The sequence below is a fragment of the Geotrypetes seraphini genome, chromosome 8, assembly GCF_902459505.1.
Source record: "Geotrypetes seraphini chromosome 8, aGeoSer1.1, whole genome shotgun sequence".
Lineage (NCBI taxonomy): Eukaryota > Metazoa > Chordata > Amphibia > Gymnophiona > Dermophiidae > Geotrypetes > Geotrypetes seraphini.
In genome coordinates this window covers 35835028-35852436 of record NC_047091.1, presented here as the reverse complement: position 1 = coordinate 35852436, position 17409 = coordinate 35835028, and the positions used below count along the sequence as shown (strand labels likewise).

The 17409-nt window shown below is 48.5% G+C and overlaps 1 protein-coding gene across 3 annotated transcripts in view; it reads right to left on the bottom strand.

The window, feature by feature from the left end:
* Positions 1-3034: 3034 nt before the first annotated feature.
* CEP85 (centrosomal protein 85) overlaps positions 3035-17409 on the bottom strand; it is a 114796-nt gene continuing 100421 nt past the window's right edge. For all 3 annotated transcript variants that reach the window (XM_033957478.1, XM_033957477.1, XM_033957476.1), the window contains 2 exons: positions 6429-6654; positions 3035-5904 (listed from right to left, as the gene is read on the bottom strand). In XM_033957478.1, coding sequence (XP_033813369.1) covers positions 5741-5904; positions 6429-6654 — 390 coding nt within the window. In that variant the 3' untranslated portion in view covers positions 3035-5740. The remainder of the gene's footprint in view (positions 5905-6428; positions 6655-17409) is intronic.

The window sequence follows — 17409 nt, the reverse complement described above, 5'->3', positions numbered from 1 at the left end:
CTATCTTTTTTTTTCTTTTCTTTCTTTTTATCTCTCTCTCCGTGTACGCTGTCTGTCATTCTTTCTGTCTCTGTCTCCCTGGCCCCCTGCCTGCCTGTATTTCTCTGTTGTGCCATGCCTGCCTGACTCTCTGTGACCCCTTTCCTATGTCCTTAGTGTCCCATCTTGTTTTTAGTGTTCTCAGTGCCTCCTTCCTATGTCCTTAGTGCCCCCAGTGCCACCTTCCTATGTCCTTAGTGTCCCATCCTATGTCCTTAGTGACCTTAGTGCCCCCAGTGCCACCTTCCTATGTCCTTAGTGCCCCCACTGCCTCCTTCCTGTCCTTAGTGTCCCATCCTATGTCCTCAGTGCCTCCCTCCTATGTCCTTAGTGCCCTCAGTGCCCCCAGTGCCACCTTCCTATGTCCTTAGTGCCTTCAGTGCCTCCTTCCTATGTCCTTAGTGCCCTCAGTGCCTCCTGTCCTTAGTGCCCTCAGTGCCTCCTTCCTATACCCTTAGTGCCACCTTCCCATGTCCTTAGTGCCTCCTATGTCTTTAGTGCCCTCAGTGCCCCCCACCCCCAAAGCCAGCCAGCCTGCCTGCCTCCCTCCCAACCCCCTGTACAGTAGAACCTATCATTTTTCTAACCTTCTACTGCCCGCGATTCCCTCTGCCGCGTCACCGGCAGAGCAAATCAGGGCAGTAGAAGGCTGCGAAGCAGCGTGTTTAGAGTGCTGTGGCCGCTGCTAGTCAAGGTTTGTCGAGACCTTGAGAAGGGAAGGGAAGGGAAGGGAAGGGGGGCAGCCAGACCACGGTTGGAGGGTCGGATGGGAGGCTCAACGGGGGATCGGATGCGCCGGGGAGGGGGGGTGAAGACGACAACACTGGAAAGGCTCTGGACCCGAGCTGGGAGGAAGACCGGCGTTTGCGGAGGCTGCGGCTGCCTGGAGACTGCGTTCAGCTGCCCAGGAACCCGTTGGTCTGCACTGGACACTCCAAAGAGGGGAGCAGAAGGAACGGCGGTGGCGACAGCGGTTTCTTTCACAGTGAGTGAGGGGGGAAGCTCCAGAGTGTTCCCTGCTGCTGCGTTCTAAAATAGAATTTGGCCACGGATCACACACCACAGCGGCAGGGAACACGAAACTCTAAGTGCGCATGCGGCGCTTAGAGTTTTATTATATAGGATAGACCAGGATTCAATTAGAGAATGACACAGGGACAAGAACTCAATTTTCCCGTCCCATCCCTGTAAGTTTTATCACTGTCCCATTCCTGTAAGCCAGGGGTAGGGAACTCCGGTCCTCGAGAGCTGAATTCCAGTCAGGTTTCCCCCAATGAATATGCATTGAAAGCAGTGCATGCCTCAAACACTGCCTTCTTAGGCATGTTGCATTATCCTATGACACCGTTTTGTTTGGTATATCTATGAGGAAAAAAAGTCTAATTTTGTCGTGTAATAATAAACTTTTGTTAATCATGACAGGGGTCGCCATTCAGCATATAACCAATAATTGGAAAAACTACTCTAATCTCAACTATACATTTTGGTGGAACTCATTATGCCATATTTATAAGATGGAAAGAGCTATTGCTACACAGAAAGGGACTTACAATAAGTTTATAAAGATCTGGGGGCCAATGGAAAGATATTGTAATGAGTAGACATCATTTTCTTTTTTTGGGGGGGAGATTATATTTATACAATGGGGGGGGTCGGGGTGGTATATTTGATATTGGAAATTTGTTTTAATTACTTTAAGAAGGGTGGGAGGGAGGGAATTACTATTATTTGTTTCAGATGATTTGGTAAAAATTTTCAAATGTTGTATTGAAATTATAATGGATCTATTTCTGTACATTTATTGTCTGTTTTAAAATAATTCAAGAATTTTGATTAATTTAAGTAGGGTGGGGGTGGGGATATATATTTTTGTTTTAGATGATATGTTCAAGAATTTCAAGTGTTATATTGAAATTTTAATGGATATATTATTGTACACTTGTTTATGATTTAAAATGAATAAAGAATTTAAAAAAAACAAAAACTGCCTTCTTAGGTATTTCTCTCTATATATAAGTTAGATGAAAAATGTTGAATTCACATATTTATATAATTAGAAATATTTCACATAGAGCCTAAAATTGATGGTGGTGACAATTACTAAGGGCTCCTTTTACAAAGTAGCAGTAGTACGTTAAGGCCCTAATGCACCTTTGTAAAAGGAGCCCTAAGTTTTATAGTCAAAATCACAAACAAGGAGAAGGGTATTCTAAGGGCCTAGAAGTTAATTAAGTGGAGCACTAGATTGAAAGATTGCCTAAGTGGGGGTGATTCTACGGAAAGCCAGCACTGCTAATCTATTAGCATGAATTCGGGAGAAATTACTCTTAATAGCAACAAAGGGATACCAAGATGTGGTAAAATGGGAAGCTGAAGCCCAAGATATTTACTTGCAAACGGGAGACAGATGCAACCCTCCTTTCTCACCTCCCCACCCAATCAAATCACCTATAATAAAACCCTAAGCGCGCATACACGCTTAGGGTTTTGTGATCCCTGCCACCGTGCTGTGTGCCTTCATGCTGAATTCGATTGGAGGCGTGTAGGGTGGCTTGCGGCACATGCAGCGATTTCAGCAGTGGTGGCAGTTTGACTGCCGGGACACCTCTTCTCACCCCCAGACCAGCAAATGCAGCTGCCACGGGGCATTTGCTAGGCCAGCCCACTTCAATAATGCGAGGTGGGACGGCCTAGCAAAAGCCCCTAGGCTGCCCGGGCTAGCGGATGCTTTACTGTGGTAGCAGGGAAGGGAGAAGGCCTACTGCTGGTAAGGGGGATCAAGTAAGAGGTACTGCTGGACAGGGGGGGAGGTAAAACGAAGGGAGATGGGCTGCTGCTGGACAGGGGGAGCAGGGAAGGGGTGGTGGAAGCCAAGGAAAGAGAGAGACAGAAAGAAAGACAGACAGACAGCGGCCAAGGAGAGAGAGAGACAGACAGACACACAAATCTATTCTAGCACCCGTTAATGTAATGGGCTTAAAGACTAGTGTAAACATAATGTTCCAATGAAAACTTTATTTTTAATCAAAAGCTGCACTATAAACAGTTCAATAAAACAATTTATATAAATATAATTACAAAGTTTACAAGGAAGCCACTTGTATTATAATTTTTCTTAAAATATAAACATTATAAAACATTTAGGCATACAAAACTATCACACCCTGAGATGATTTACAGGTGAATATTAATCAGGTTCTGATGTTTGGAAAGAGCATCAGATAAGGGAAAAATATCATACAAAGGGACCTGCACAAACCATGTGGCATCAGAAAGTCTGTCTGTAAACTCTGGATCACTAATAAAAAAAACAAAAACAAAACACAGCTGCTTTTCCTCTTTCTTCAGTTGCTTAAATGCAACTAAATTGTGATTTTCAGAAACTACAAAGAGTGAGAATTATTAATCATCAGCCAAACACAAATTTTTAAAAAACATTAATCCCATAGCATTGTGCAATGTTCAAGAGCATACCTCTTAAGTAAAAATACTGCAACTGAAAACTGCTACGTTAACAATCATATAATTCACCAAATGATAAACGGATAGAGATCAATATCAGTGTGTCCTACAAACAGGTGGTAATTTGGTCCAGTGTCTGAGGAAAGGCTGCTGGAACTAGACTGTGCAGCTTTAATATTTTGAATAATATGATTTTATAACCGACTAGAGGTAATTCAAACACCTGGAGAGAAAGGGAGTTCTAAAAGTTCTTTAAAAGGAGCTAACCCAAGAGTGAAAGTGGTTTGTGCAGTCAAAAAGTGGCAAAATGAATATTGATACTTTCATAAGTAGTTATACTTTGAAGTCATGAAATAATATTCCAAGCAGATACCTGACTGGTTCATGCAATGTCAGTTGTGACCACTTACAGATAAGCCGTGTTAGATAACCATGTATGGGCAGAAAAGACATTTAGAAATTTGTAATTAAAAACATGAAATAAGGAGAAACAGGATCCATCCAGCATGTGCGATACAATCTGTCCCTTTTTGAAGCAAGGCTGCTCTTAAAGGTGAAAGGATGAATTAAAGGCACATAGGCAGGGTTGGTAAAATTGGAATCTGAATATTACTAATGTAAAGGCAACACAAATATACCTACTAAGGTATAGGATTGTCAGTCTAACTCTTCTAGGCCTTTTTGAGCCAATTACTTTAATTTGCATATCGTTGTTGCTATATTACAGTTATAAGTACATCAACCACTGAAATTCCTGGCAACAATATTTTACCCCAAAAAAGTTATAAAAAGGTAAAATAAATATATGGTATAGGTAACCTTTTAAAGATTTTCAGATTGTCGGTTTGTGAAATTTGACAATGTATGTTTACAATTTAAAAAGTGACCAGAATACAATTTAACATAGGAAATTAGTATTCGGCCTCAGTAGTTTTAAATTATACAATGATCAGATTTACCCTGTGTTCAGTTCATCTGATACATTTAAGAATTTCAGTGAGGAAAAAAATGGGTGGAATTGAGCTAACACCAAAAATGTGCCTATTCTAAGCTTATTTCTTCTCCAGAAGCTTTACAATTGAATTAACCCTTACTCATGGTTGGAATAGGTAATTCTGAAGATAACCCTGGGTATCTGAGCTAAAAGCATTGATATGCTTTAGATTAGTACCAAAAAGAAGTAATTTGGAAGAGAAAGTCTTGGAAGTTTTATTTCATTAAGGCACTTTGAATGGCAATACTTGAGAGATGAGTAGCAAGATCTCAGCCTTTTGTCAAAAGGGAGACTAAAAGACAGCTAATTACCTAAAATAATGAGCTGTAGTTCAATTTTGTAACACTTCAAATAGTGTAGGAAAAATAGCTTTTTGTTTAAGCCTCCCTGCCTTTTCAAATCATTTGTACCCAAAATTAGGTGATCACAAAGGAATATGTAGAATTATTAAATGAAAACTTAGTTCCGCAATCTGCAGGTCTTGCGCTATTAAAGAATCAGAAAAAGTAAGCAATGTTATTCATCTTCCCACACCAATAGCTTAGTGTCTATGTGGCTGAGAAAGAAACAGTAACAGGAGCAGCGCCATGGATGTGTTAGCAAAGTGACTAGGGAGGCCTCCGGATTGAGCCAGAATGCCTTTGTATAAAGGCTAACTGTTATTCAGAAGCAGCATGGCTAACTTTGTAAGGACATTGGTAACTGGATAAGGCTGAACCAGGTTCTTGATTGTCTTTGCACATTAAACGTAATATGGGTACGGTCATTTGCCTAGAAAAGACAAGTAATTGGCAACTTACATCCACATAAGTTTAACCAAAGGAGGATGTTAATAATCAGGCACAAGCAAATAATCACACTTGCTCAGAGACTTTGCACAGATCAAGTCTCTCTTTAAACTAGCAGCAGTTCAACACGATGAAGGTCCAGGTGTTCCTCTGGCAGGAGGACTGAAGTAAACGTCCAGTACTATAAGTGAACAAAGCTGAAAGTCCTTAAAATCTTAACTGAATAAATAGTTGGGAAAAGTACCAGGGAAGATCCGACATTCCCACTGGATGCAGTTAACAGAAATAATATTTCAGTGTGCTTCGAACTACTGTAAACAAACTAGAATCGTAAAAATGAGAAAAAGTCCAGGAGTGAAACTAGAATCCTGCCACTTCTTTCCTGGCTGTAGACCGGCTTTAGCATGTTCTGTGTACCATTTGCCCTTTCAGTATGTCCACCTGAGATGCATCTCTTTCATTGCGTGATGCAGTTGTCACCCATGTCCTGGGCATAACGGTCCGATATCGCTGTCCGCAAATCCTCAATATCTTTGTGCAGTTGTTTTACTTCTGCCAATTTCTTTGTGATAGCTGTTGGGTCCTGAAGATCCTTTTTCTCATCAATGGAAGACTGTGCAGCTGAAAATGTTAATGCAGACTTTAGAAACGATGTGTTAACAACAGAGGGTACAATAGAGCAATTATAGGGAATGAAGAAAAGGACCATCATTATTCTCTCTTTTGGTAATCTGAGGAAACGTCTAAGGAGTTGATTCAAGTGAATTAAGCCAGGGTGCTTATTTTCAGCTAAACTTAAATGCCTAAGCTTTCGCCTAATTTGTGTCTTCAATTCATTTGCTTACATTTACAATCCTAGTTTAAGCGTACAATGTTGAAAACCAGTGCTAAGCTCCTAACTTACTCTGTCTCCCCTACCCTGCCTCTGTAGCCACCAACCTTTTAGGAGTCTAAAATTTAAGAACTCAACAGAAATAAATTCTCAAAGAAGCCAGTTTAGAGACAAAAGCCTCATAGGCTCTCCATTCCATAATGATGCTCTTGTGGCATGTATAAGAAAGTGATTTTTCCAAGAGCTCATGGAATCTCAGAAGCGTTTCACCATAATCGACCCATAAAGATGTGAGGCTCTAAATGGTACTCACAGTGTATGCCCAAAAGCAGTGAGAGGTTGGGATCTTTGCCCTGAGCCTGCTGTGTTACAACGCTGCAGACAGACTGTAGATCTTGAAGGCAGCGAACCAGCTCCTGATGAAGCTGCAATGTGAGCTGGCCAGATTCACCTAAAAGCAGTGTTTTGTGGTCAATCTGTCGTAGCCGCTCCTGTAATGTCAGGTGTTTCTCCATCAGATCTTGGTTCTGCAATGAAAGCTGACCATGACAAAACCACAGTATGAGACATATTCGGAACATGAACATTTGTGCAGTAACCACAGTGAAGCACAGTTACTTACCGTAACAGGTGTTATCCAGGGACAGCAGGCAGATATTCTTTACGCATGGGTGACGTCACCGACGGAGCCCACGGTACGGACCTTTTTACTAGAAAGTTCTAGTTGGCCGCACCGCGCGTGCGCGAGTGCCTTCCCGCCCGACAGAGGAGAGCGTGGTCCCCAGTTAGTATAAGCCAGCTAAGAAGCCAACCCGGGGAGGAGGGTGGGACGTAAGAATATCTGCCTGCTGTCCCTGGATAACACCTGTTACGGTAAGTAACTGTGCTTTATCCCAGGACAAGCAGGCAGCATATTCTTTACGCATGGGTGACCTCCAAGCTAACAAAGAGGGAGGAGGGATGGTTGGCCATTAGGAAAATAAATTCTGAAGTACAGATTGGCCGAAGTGCCCATCCCGTCTGGAGAAAGCATCCAGACAGTAGTGAGTAGTGAATGTGTGAACTGAGGACCAGGTGGCCGCCTTGCAGATTTCCTCAATGGGTGTGGAACGGAGGAAAGCAACAGAAGCGGCCATAGCTCTTACCCTGTGGGCCGTGACAGCGCCGTCTAGTGACAGACCGGCCCGAGCGTAACAGAACGCGATGCAAGCTGCAAGCCAGTTGGATAGCGTCCGTTTAGAGACCGGTCGACCCAAACGATTTGGGTCGAAGGTCAGGAAGAGCTGAGGGGACAAGCGGTGAGCCCTTGTACGATCAAGATAGTAAGCCAGGGCACGCTTGCAGTCAAGACTGTGCAATGCCTGTTCTCCGGGATGTGAATGAGGTTTCGGAAAGAAAACAGGCAACACAATGGACTGGTTGAGGTGAAAAGCTGAGACCACCTTTGGAAGGAACTTTGGATGGGTGCGCAGAACCACCTTGTCATGGTGAAAAATAGTGAACGGTGGATCGGCAACCAGTGCATGAAGCTCACTAACCCTCCTGGCAGAGGTGATGGCAATGAGGAAAAGAACCTTCCATGTCAGAAATTTGAGCGAAGTTGTGGCAAGCGGCTCAAAGGGAGGTTTCATGAGGGCAGATAAAACCACATTCAGGTCCCAGACGACCGGAGGAGGCTTCAGAGGTGGTTTGATGTTGAAGAGGCCCCTCATGAATCGGGAAACCAGAGGGTGAGCCGTGAGAGGTTTTCCTAAGACAGGTTCATGAAAAGCCGTGATGGCACTGAGATGGACTCTGATAGAGGTAGACTTGAGGCCTGCGTTGGACAGGGAGAGCAAGTAGTCCAGAACAGTTTCCACCGCTAAAGAGGTGGGATTGTGATGATGACGGAGGCACCAAGAGGAGAACCTGGTCCACTTCTGATGGTAACATTGGAGGGTGGTCGGTTTCCTGGAGGCGTCCAAAATGAGACGGACAGGCTGAGACAGATTTCCTGAAGAGGTCAGCCCGAGAGAAACCAAGCTGTCAGGTGGAGCGAAGACAGATTGGGATGTAGTAGAGACTGATGTTGCTGTGTAAGTAGAGTAGGAAACACAGGCAGAGGAATGGGATCCCTGGAGCTGAGCTGAAGCAGGAGGGAGAACCAGTGTTGACGAGGCCACCGGGGAGCTATGAGGATCATGGTGGCTCCGTCCCTGCGGAGTTTGGATAAAGTCCGCAACATCAGAGGTAGAGGAGGAAAGGCATAGAGGAACCGATCCGTCCAGTCGAGAAGGAATGCATCCGGGGCCAGACGATGAGGAGAGAAGAGTCTGGAGCAGAACTGGGGCAGCTGATGGTTGTGAGGAGCTGCGAATAGGTCCACCTGCGGAGTGCCCCAGCGAGCAAAGATGGAGTGGAGCGTGGGAGGGTCCAAAGTCCACTCGTGAGGTTGAAGGATGCGGCTGAGATTGTCGGCCAGGGAGTTCTGTTCGCCCTGGATGTAGACAGCCTTGAGGAAGAGACTGCGGGCCGTGGCCCAGGTCCAAATGCGAAGAGCCTCCTGACAAAGGAGGCGAGATCCGGTGCCGCCCTGTTTGTTGATGTAGTACATGGCAACTTGGTTGTCCGTGCACAGGAGCAGAACCTGAGGGCAAAGAAGGTGCTGGAAGGCCTTGAGAGCATAGAACATGGCTCGTAGTTCCAGGAAATTGATGTGATGAAGACGCTCCTGCGGGGTCCAAAGACCTTGGGTGCGTAGGTCTCCCAGGTGAGCTCCCCATGCATAAGGGGAGGCATCCGTGGTGATGGTCATGGAATGCGGGGGCAGATGAAAAAGAAGGCCCCTGGAAAGATTTGAGGAGTTCAACCACCATTGTAGAGATTGCTGAAGAGACGATGTCACAGAGATGGGATGAGAAAGAAGATTCGAGGTCTGCGACCATTGGTTGGCCAGAGTCCATTGAGGTGTCCTGAGGTGGAGTCGTGCCAGGGGAAGCACATGCACCGTCGAGGCCATGTGGCCCAGGAGGACCATCATCTGTCTGGCAGAAATGGAGTGATGAAGGAGCACCTGACGACACAGGCGGAGCAGGTTCCGCTGACGGTCGGAGGGGAGAAACGCCCTCATTAGTGTGGTGTCGAGAACTGCTCCAATGAACTGAAGGCGCTGCGTGGGAAGCAGATGCGACTTGGGGTAGTTGATCTCGAACCCCAGGAGGTGGAGGAGAGAGATGGTCTGATGAGTGGCTTGTAGCACAAGCGGAGACGTAGGAGCTTTCACCAACCAATCGTCCAAGTAGGGAAACACCTGGAGGTTGTGAGACCTGAGGAAGGCCGCCGCCACAATGAGGCATTTGGTGAACACCCTGGGTGATGAAGCGAGGCCAAAAGGTAGCACTTTGTACTGATAATGGCGATGGTGCACCTGGAATCTTAGGTAGCGACGTGAAGCTGGATTGATTGGTATGTGAGTGTAGGCCTCTTTGAGGTCCAGGGAACATAGCCAGTCGTTCTGAGAGAGATGAGGGTAAAGTGTGGCAAGGGAGAGCATTCTGAACTTCTCCTTGACAAGACATTTGTTGAGGTCCCTGAGATCGAGAATGGGACGTAGGTCTCCTGTCTTTTTTGGAACCAGAAAGTAACGGGAATAGAATCCCCGGCCCCTTTGTTCCAGAGGTACTTCTTCGATGGCATTGAGGAGAAGGAGGGATTGGACCTCCCTCAGGAGGAGGGGGGTTTGAGTTGAAAGAGAAGCAGACTCTACGGAAGGATTGTCTGGTGGAAGAGTCTGGAAGTTGAGAGAGTAGCCGTGGCGGATGATGTTGAGGACCCACTGGTCCGATGTGATGACCTCCCAACGGCTGAGAAAAATGTGGAGCCTGCCCCCGATTGGTTGAGGGAGAGGCAATGAGGGTGGAAGACTGGCTAAGCCCTGGAGAGAGGAGTCAAAAGGGCTGAGAAGGTTTGGCAGGAGGAAGAGGCTTGGCAGGTTGATTAGACTGTGCACGAGCCTGGTTGTGGTGTTGTTGGCGAGCCCGCCTAGGTTGCTGTGAAGGCGGGTTAAGCGGCCTAGCGGAGAACCTGCGCTGGTAAGAAGACTGTGGTTTGTAAGGCCGAGCAGGAGGGGCCTTCTTCTTTGGTTTAATGAGAGTATCCCATCTGGTCTCATGGGCGGAGAGTTTTTGTGTGGTGGTATCCAGAGACTCTCCGAACAATTCGTCTCCCATACATGGGGCGTTGGCTAGTCGGTCCTGATGGTTGACATCCAGATCAGAGACCCTGAGCCAGGCCAGGCGGCGCATGGCCACAGCGATGGCAGATGCACGAGAGGTGAGCTCAAAGGAGTCATAGATGGAGCGTACCATAAATTTTCTAAGTTGAAGCAGGCTGGAGATGTGCTGCTGGAATAGTGGGACCTTGTGCTCCGGCATGTACTTTTGCATGGCGGAGAGTTGCATTACCAGATGTTTCAGGTAGAATGAAAAGTGGAAAGAGTAATTGTTTGCCCTGTTGGCAAGCATGGCATTCTGGTAGAGCCGCTTGCCAAACTTGTCCATAGTTTTGCCCTCCCTGCCAGGAGGGGTAGAGGCATATACACTGGAGCCTTGAGTCTTTTTTAAAGTGGACTCAACCAGGAGAGATTCATGGGGCAGCTGGGGTTTATCAAATCCCGGGATTGGAATAACCCTGTAAAGGCTATCCAGTTTACGGGGTGCCCCAGGGACAGTTAATGGATTTTCCCAATTTTATAAAAAGTTTCCCGTAGGATGTCATGCACGGGTAACTTCAGGAACTCCTTAGGGGGTTGATCGAAATCTAATGCCTCCAGGAAAGCTTGTGATTTCTTGGAATCAGATTCCAGAGGCAAAGATAAGGCCCCCGATAACTCCCTGAGGAATTTTGAAAAAGAAGATTGCTCAGGTTTAGATGTGGTATCGGGGGCCGAGGGCTCTTCGTCCGACGACGATGCATCCTCCTCGGTACCGAGGGGAGATTCCTCCCAGAGGTCCGGGTCTCTGACATCGGTGTGTGCGTGCCGAGAGACTGGAGTGGAAGGCTCGGTATGATGAGCTTTAGACCGAGACTTGCCTGAGCGTACCGAGACGGTACCAGGGGATGAAGACCTGTGTCTGTCTCGGTCCCGGGAAGAACGGTGCCGGTCAGGTTTGCGGGAAGACCGGTGTTCCGCTCGGTCCCGAGGAGGATCGGATGTCGTCAGAGCGACGGCCTCGGCATGGGCATGGATATGCGGTGCCGAGAGAATGGGCATGGAGGGGTCCATAGGTACCGATGGCGTGGATACCGGTTGGACGGTGTGGGGCTCGGGCCGGTCTGGTACCGAAAGCAGCGGTGCCAGGATAGAGGGCAAGAGCTGTTTAAGTTGCGTTTGGAGTTGTTCCTGCAACTTATCCTGGAGGATGGCCGCAATGCGGTCATCCAGGGGTGGCACCGGAACCACTTTTTTCTGCTTTGGTTCCATGGGTGCCGCTCTACGCTCCGGCGATGAGGAGGCCGATGACGAGGCACTCACCGATATCGGAGCGGAGCGCTTTTTAGTTCGGCGTGGAGCCGAAAGAGCCGGTGTCGCCACCGAGGTGGGAGGGCGCTCAAGGGTGGAAGGCTTCTTAGCCGGCTTACCTGGCGCCGGTGGCGCCGATGTAATGTCAGGCGGTGTCGAGGTGGTCGGTGCCGACTTCGATGGTGCCGCAGTTGAAGAAGTCGAGTCCATAGTCGGGCCGGTGCCGAACAGCAGACTTTGCTGGATTTGGCGATTCTTCAAAGTGCGTTTTTTAAGAGTGGCACAGCGGGTGCACGAGTCCGCCCGATGCTCCGGTCCCAAACACTGTAAACACCAATTGTGTGGGTCAGTGAGGGAGATCGGGCGTGCACACCGCTGGCACTTCTTAAAACTGGGCTGCGGTGGCATGAATGGAAACACGGCCTCCGCAAAATCAAACCCCGAGGCCTGGATCGTGACAACAGGCCCCGCCGGGGCAAAGACAAAAAACGAAACAAAAAGAAAATATTTTTTTTTTTTGGAAATGAAATAAAAAAGAACCCGAAGGTAAATAAACGAAAAAAGAACGCGAGCGGGAAGGCAAAAAGAGGATTTCAATCGGAGTTGAAAAACGCACGTCTTCTTCGCTCCGCGGAAACGAAGAAACTGGGGACCACGCTCTCCTCCGTCGGGCGGGAAGGCACTCGCGCACGCGCGGTGCGGCCAACTAGAACTTTCTAGTAAAAAGGTCCGTACCGTGGGCTCCGTCGGTGACGTCACCCATGCGTAAAGAATATGCTGCCTGCTTGTCCTGGGATAAAACATGTTACCAGGGTGATGTTCCTGTATCAGGACTTTATGAAGGTAGTTTTATAACAGGGCATCTAGATTATTAGGACAAACCAGCACCATAAGGACAAATAGTTACCTGTCTTTATAAATTAGCACAAATACTACAAATTGCATCTCGACTGAATGTTTATAAAATATGCATATAAATAGCCACTCTGGTCAAACTGCAATCCTAGCATATTATTAGGCCTGGCCCTTCTTGTACATGTATCTGCTTTTCACCTGTAGAGGTGGTTTATAAAATCACTTCCTATGGGTTCAACATTGCCACTATCAGACATGATCTTCCCCTTAAGATCTCCAAGGCAAGTCCATAAAATACATCTTTTTTTTTTAAGAAAAAAGAGCAGAGATCTCTGCTGGACCAACTTCATCTGTTATTCAGTTCTTTCCTTACAAGCAGCTGTAATGAAAGCACAGTTACTTACCGTAACAGGTGTTATCCAGGGACAGCAGGCAGATATTCTTAACGTATGGGTGACGTCACCGACGGAGCCCCGGTACGGACCTTTTTAACTAGAAAGTTCTAGTTGGCCGCACCGCGCATGCGCGGGTGCCTTCCCGCCCGACGGAGGAGTGCGTGGTCTCCAGTTAAGATAAGCCAGCTAAGAAGCCAACCCGGGGAGGTGGGTGGGTCGTAAGAATATCTGCCTGCTGTCCCTGGATAACACCTGTTACGGTAAGTAACTGTGCTTTATCCCAGGACAAGCAGGCAGCATATTCTTAACGTATGGGTGACCTCCAAGCTAACAGAGAGGGAGGGGGGATGGTTGGCCATTAGGAAAACAAATTTTGTAACACAGATTGGCCGAAGTGTCCATCCCGTCTGGAGAAGGTATCCAGACAGTAGTGAGTAGTGAACGTGTGAACTGAAGACCAAGTGGCCGCCTTGCAGATTTCCTCAATAGGCGTGGAACGGAGGAAAGCCACAGAAGCAGTCATAGCTCTGACCCTGTGGGCCGTGACAGCTCTTTCCAACGACAGGCCGGCCCGAGCATAACAGAACGCAATACAGGCAGCAAGCCAATTGGACAGCGTTCGTTTAGAGACAGGACGACCCAGACGGTTGGGATCGAAGGTCAGAAAAAGTTGAGGAGAGGAACGGTGAGCCCTGGTACGGTCAAGGTAGTAAGCAAGGGCACGTTTACAATCCAGTGTGTGTAAAGCCTGTTCTCCAGGATGAGAATGGGGTTTCGGGAAGAAGACAGGCAAAACAATAGATTGGTTGAGGTGAAAAGCCGAAACCACCTTGGGAAGGAATTTAGGATGGGTACGCAGAACCACCTTGTCATGGTGAAAAACAGTGAACGGTGGGTCGGCGACAAGTGCATGCAGTTCACTGACCCTCCTGGCAGAGGTGATGGCAATGAGGAAAAGCACCTTCCATGTGAGAAGTTTGAGCGAAGTAGTAGCAAGAGGCTCAAAGGGAGGTTTCATGAGGGCTGACAAAACCACATTTAGGTCCCAGACGACAGGAGGAGGCTGTAGAGGTGGTTTGATGTTGAAGAGGCCTCTCATGAACCGGGAAACCAGAGGGTGAGCCGTGAGAGGTTTTCCGAGGATAGGCTCATGAAAAGCAGTGATGGCACTGAGGTGAACTCTGATTGAGGTAGACTTGAGGCCAGCATTGGACAGAGAGAGCAAATAGTCCAGTACGGTCTCCACCGCCAATGAGGTGGGATTGTGATGATGAAGGAGGCACCAAGAGGAAAACCGGGTCCACTTCTGATGGTAACATTGGAGCGTGGTGGGTTTCCTGGAGGCATCCAAAATGCGACGGACAGGCTGGGACAGATTCCCTGGAGAGGTCAGCCCGAGAGAAACCAAGCTGTCAGGTGGAGGGAAGACAGATTGGGATGCAGTAGAGACTGATGCCGCTGCGTAAGTAGAGTAGGAAACACAGGAAGAGGAATGGGCTCCCTGGAGCTGAGCTGAAGCAGGAGGGAGAACCAGTGTTGTCGGGGCCACCGGGGAGCGATGAGAATCATGGTGGCCCTGTCCTTGCGGAGTTTGAATAAGGTCCGCAACATCAGAGGCAGTGGAGGAAAGGCATAGAGGAACCGATCCGTCCAGTCGAGCAGGAATGCATCCGGGGCCAGACGATGCGGAGAGAAGAGTCTGGAACAGAACTGGGGTAGCTGATGGTTGTGAGGAGCTGCAAAGAGATCCACCTGCGGAGTACCCCAGCGAGCAAAGATGGAGTGGAGTGTGGGAGGGTCCAGAATCCACTCGTGAGGTTGAAGGATGCGGCTGAGCTGGTCGGCCAGGGAGTTCTGTTCGCCCTGGATATAGACCGCCTTGAGGTAAAGATTGCGGGCCGTGGCCCAGGTCCAGATCCGGAGGGCCTCCTGACAAAGGAGACGAGATCCGGTGCCACCTTGCTTGTTTATGTAGTACATGGCGACTTGGTTGTCCGTGCACAGGAGAAGAACCTGAGGGTAGAGGAGGTGTTGGAAGGCCTTCAGGGCATAAAACATGGCTCTGAGCTCCAGGAAATTGATGTGATGTTGACGCTCCTGAGGGGTCCAGAGTCCCTGGGTGCGGAGATCTCCTAAGTGAGCCCCCCATGCATAGGGGGAGGCATCTGTGGTAATGATCATGGAATGAGGGGGGGGATGAAAGAGGAGGCCCTTGGAAAGATTTGAGGAGTTCAACCACCATTGAAGAGATTGCTGAAGAGACGATGTCACAGAGATGGGATGAGAAAGAAGATTCGTGGTCTGGGACCATTGGCTGGCAAGGGTCCATTGAGGTATCCTGAGGTGGAGTCGTGCCAGAGGAATCACATGGACTGTCGAGGCCATGTGGCCCAGAAGGACCATCATCTGCCGAGCAGGGATGGATGGATGGAGGAGCACCTGCCGGCAGAGGTGAAGCAGAGTCCGGTGCCGGTCGGCAGGAAGGAACGCCCTCATCTGATTGGTATCGAGAACTGCTCCGATGAACTGAAGGCGCTGCGTGGGAAGCAGATGCGACTTGGGATAATTGATCTCGAACCCCAAGAGATGGAGGAAAGAGATGGTGTGATGAGTGGCTTGCAGCACAAGTGGGGATGTAGTTGCTTTCACCAACCAGTCGTCCAAGTAGGGGAACACTTGTAGGTTGTGGGACCTGAGAAAGGCCGCTACCACAATCAGGCATTTGGTGAACACCCTGGGTGATGATGCGAGACCAAAGGGCAGCACCTTGTACTGATAGTGATGATTCTGTATCTGGAATCGGAGGTAGCGACGGGAAGCCTGATGGATTGGAATGTGAGTGTAGGCCTCCTTGAGGTCCAGGGAACATAGCCAGTCGTGTTGAGATAGAAGAGGATAAAGCGTGGCAAGGGAGAGCATTCTGAACTTCTCCTTGACCAAACACTTGTTGAGGTTCCTGAGGTCGAGGATAGGACGTAGATCTCCCGTTTTCTTGGGTACCAGGAAGTAGCGGGAGTAAAATCCCTGACCTCTTTGGTCTGGTGGAACTTCTTCGATGGCATTGAGGAGGAGAAGGGATTGGACTTCCCTGAGGAGGAGTGGAGTTTGGGAGGAGTGAGAAGCAGACTCTACGGGAGGATGATCTATGGGAAGAGTCTGGAACCTTAGTGAGTATCCGTGACGGATGATGTTGAGAACCCACAGGTCTGATGTGATGGCCTCCCAGCGTTGTAGAAAGATGGTGAGGCGGCCTCCGATAGGTTGAGGAAGAGGCATGGAAGGTTGGAGACTGGCTATGCCCTGGAGAAAGGAGTCAAAAGGGCTGAGGGGGTTTAGTCGGAGGGAGAGGCTTGGTCGCCTGGTGAGACTGAGAACGAGCCTGAGTGTGTTGTTGTTGTTGGCGAGGCCGGCGGGATTGTTGCTGAGGAGGGTTCAGCGGTCTGGCAGAGAATCGACGTTGATAAGAGGACTGAGGCCTGTATGGTCGCGCAGGTGGAGTCTTCTTTTTAGGCTTAATGAGGGTGTCCCATCTGGTCTCATGAGCCGAAAGCTTTTGTGTTGTGGAGTCTAGAGACTCCCCAAAAAGTTTGTCCCCAAGGCAGGGTGCGTTGGCGAGGCGGTCTTGGTGGTTCACATCAAGGTCAGACACTCTCAGCCAGGCTAGGCGTCGCATGGCCACAGCCAGTGCGGAAGCTCGAGAAGTGAGCTCGAAGGAATCGTAAATTGAGCGCACCATGAATTTTCTGAGCTGGAGGAGGTTGGAAATCTGTTGTTGGAAGAGTGGGACCTTACGCTCAGGAACATATTTTTGCAGAGCAGAAAGTTGTTGGACCAGGTGTTTCATATAAAATGAAAAATGAAAGGTGTAGTTGTTTGCCCTGTTAGCCAGCATGGCATTCTGGTACAGGCGCTTTCCAAATTTGTCCATTGTCTTCCCTTCTCTGCCAGGAGGGGTGGAGGCATAGACACTGGAACCCTGGGATTTTTTGAGAGTGGACTCTACGAGGAGGCTCTCATGGGGCAATTGGGGTTTATCAAATCCCGGAATAGGGATGACCCGGTATAAATTGTCCAGTTTTTTGGGGGCACCCGGGACAGTAAGGGGATTTTCCAAATTTTTATAAAACGTTTCCCGTAGGATATCATGTACGGGCAGTTTGAGAAATTCCTTGGGAGGTTGGTCGAAGTCCAAGGCATCTAAAAAGGCCTGGGACTTCTTAGAGTCGGACTCAAGTGGTATCGAGAGAGCCGCAGACATCTCCCGAAGGAATTTGGTAAAGGAGGATTGCTCAGGCTTGGAAGTGGTTTCAGTCATGGAGGGTTCCTCATCTGTAGAAGAGGCATCCTCCTCGGTACCGAGTGGGGATTGTTCCCATAAGTCTGGGTCCCTGATGGCAGGCTCAGTATGGCGGGTTTTAGAAAGGGACTTGCCAGAGCGCATGGATACGGTGCCGGGAGATGAAGACCGGCGTCGATCCCTGTCCCGGGAGGAATGGTGCCGATCCCGGTCCCGGGAAGACCGGAGTCGATCCCGGGCTCGGGAG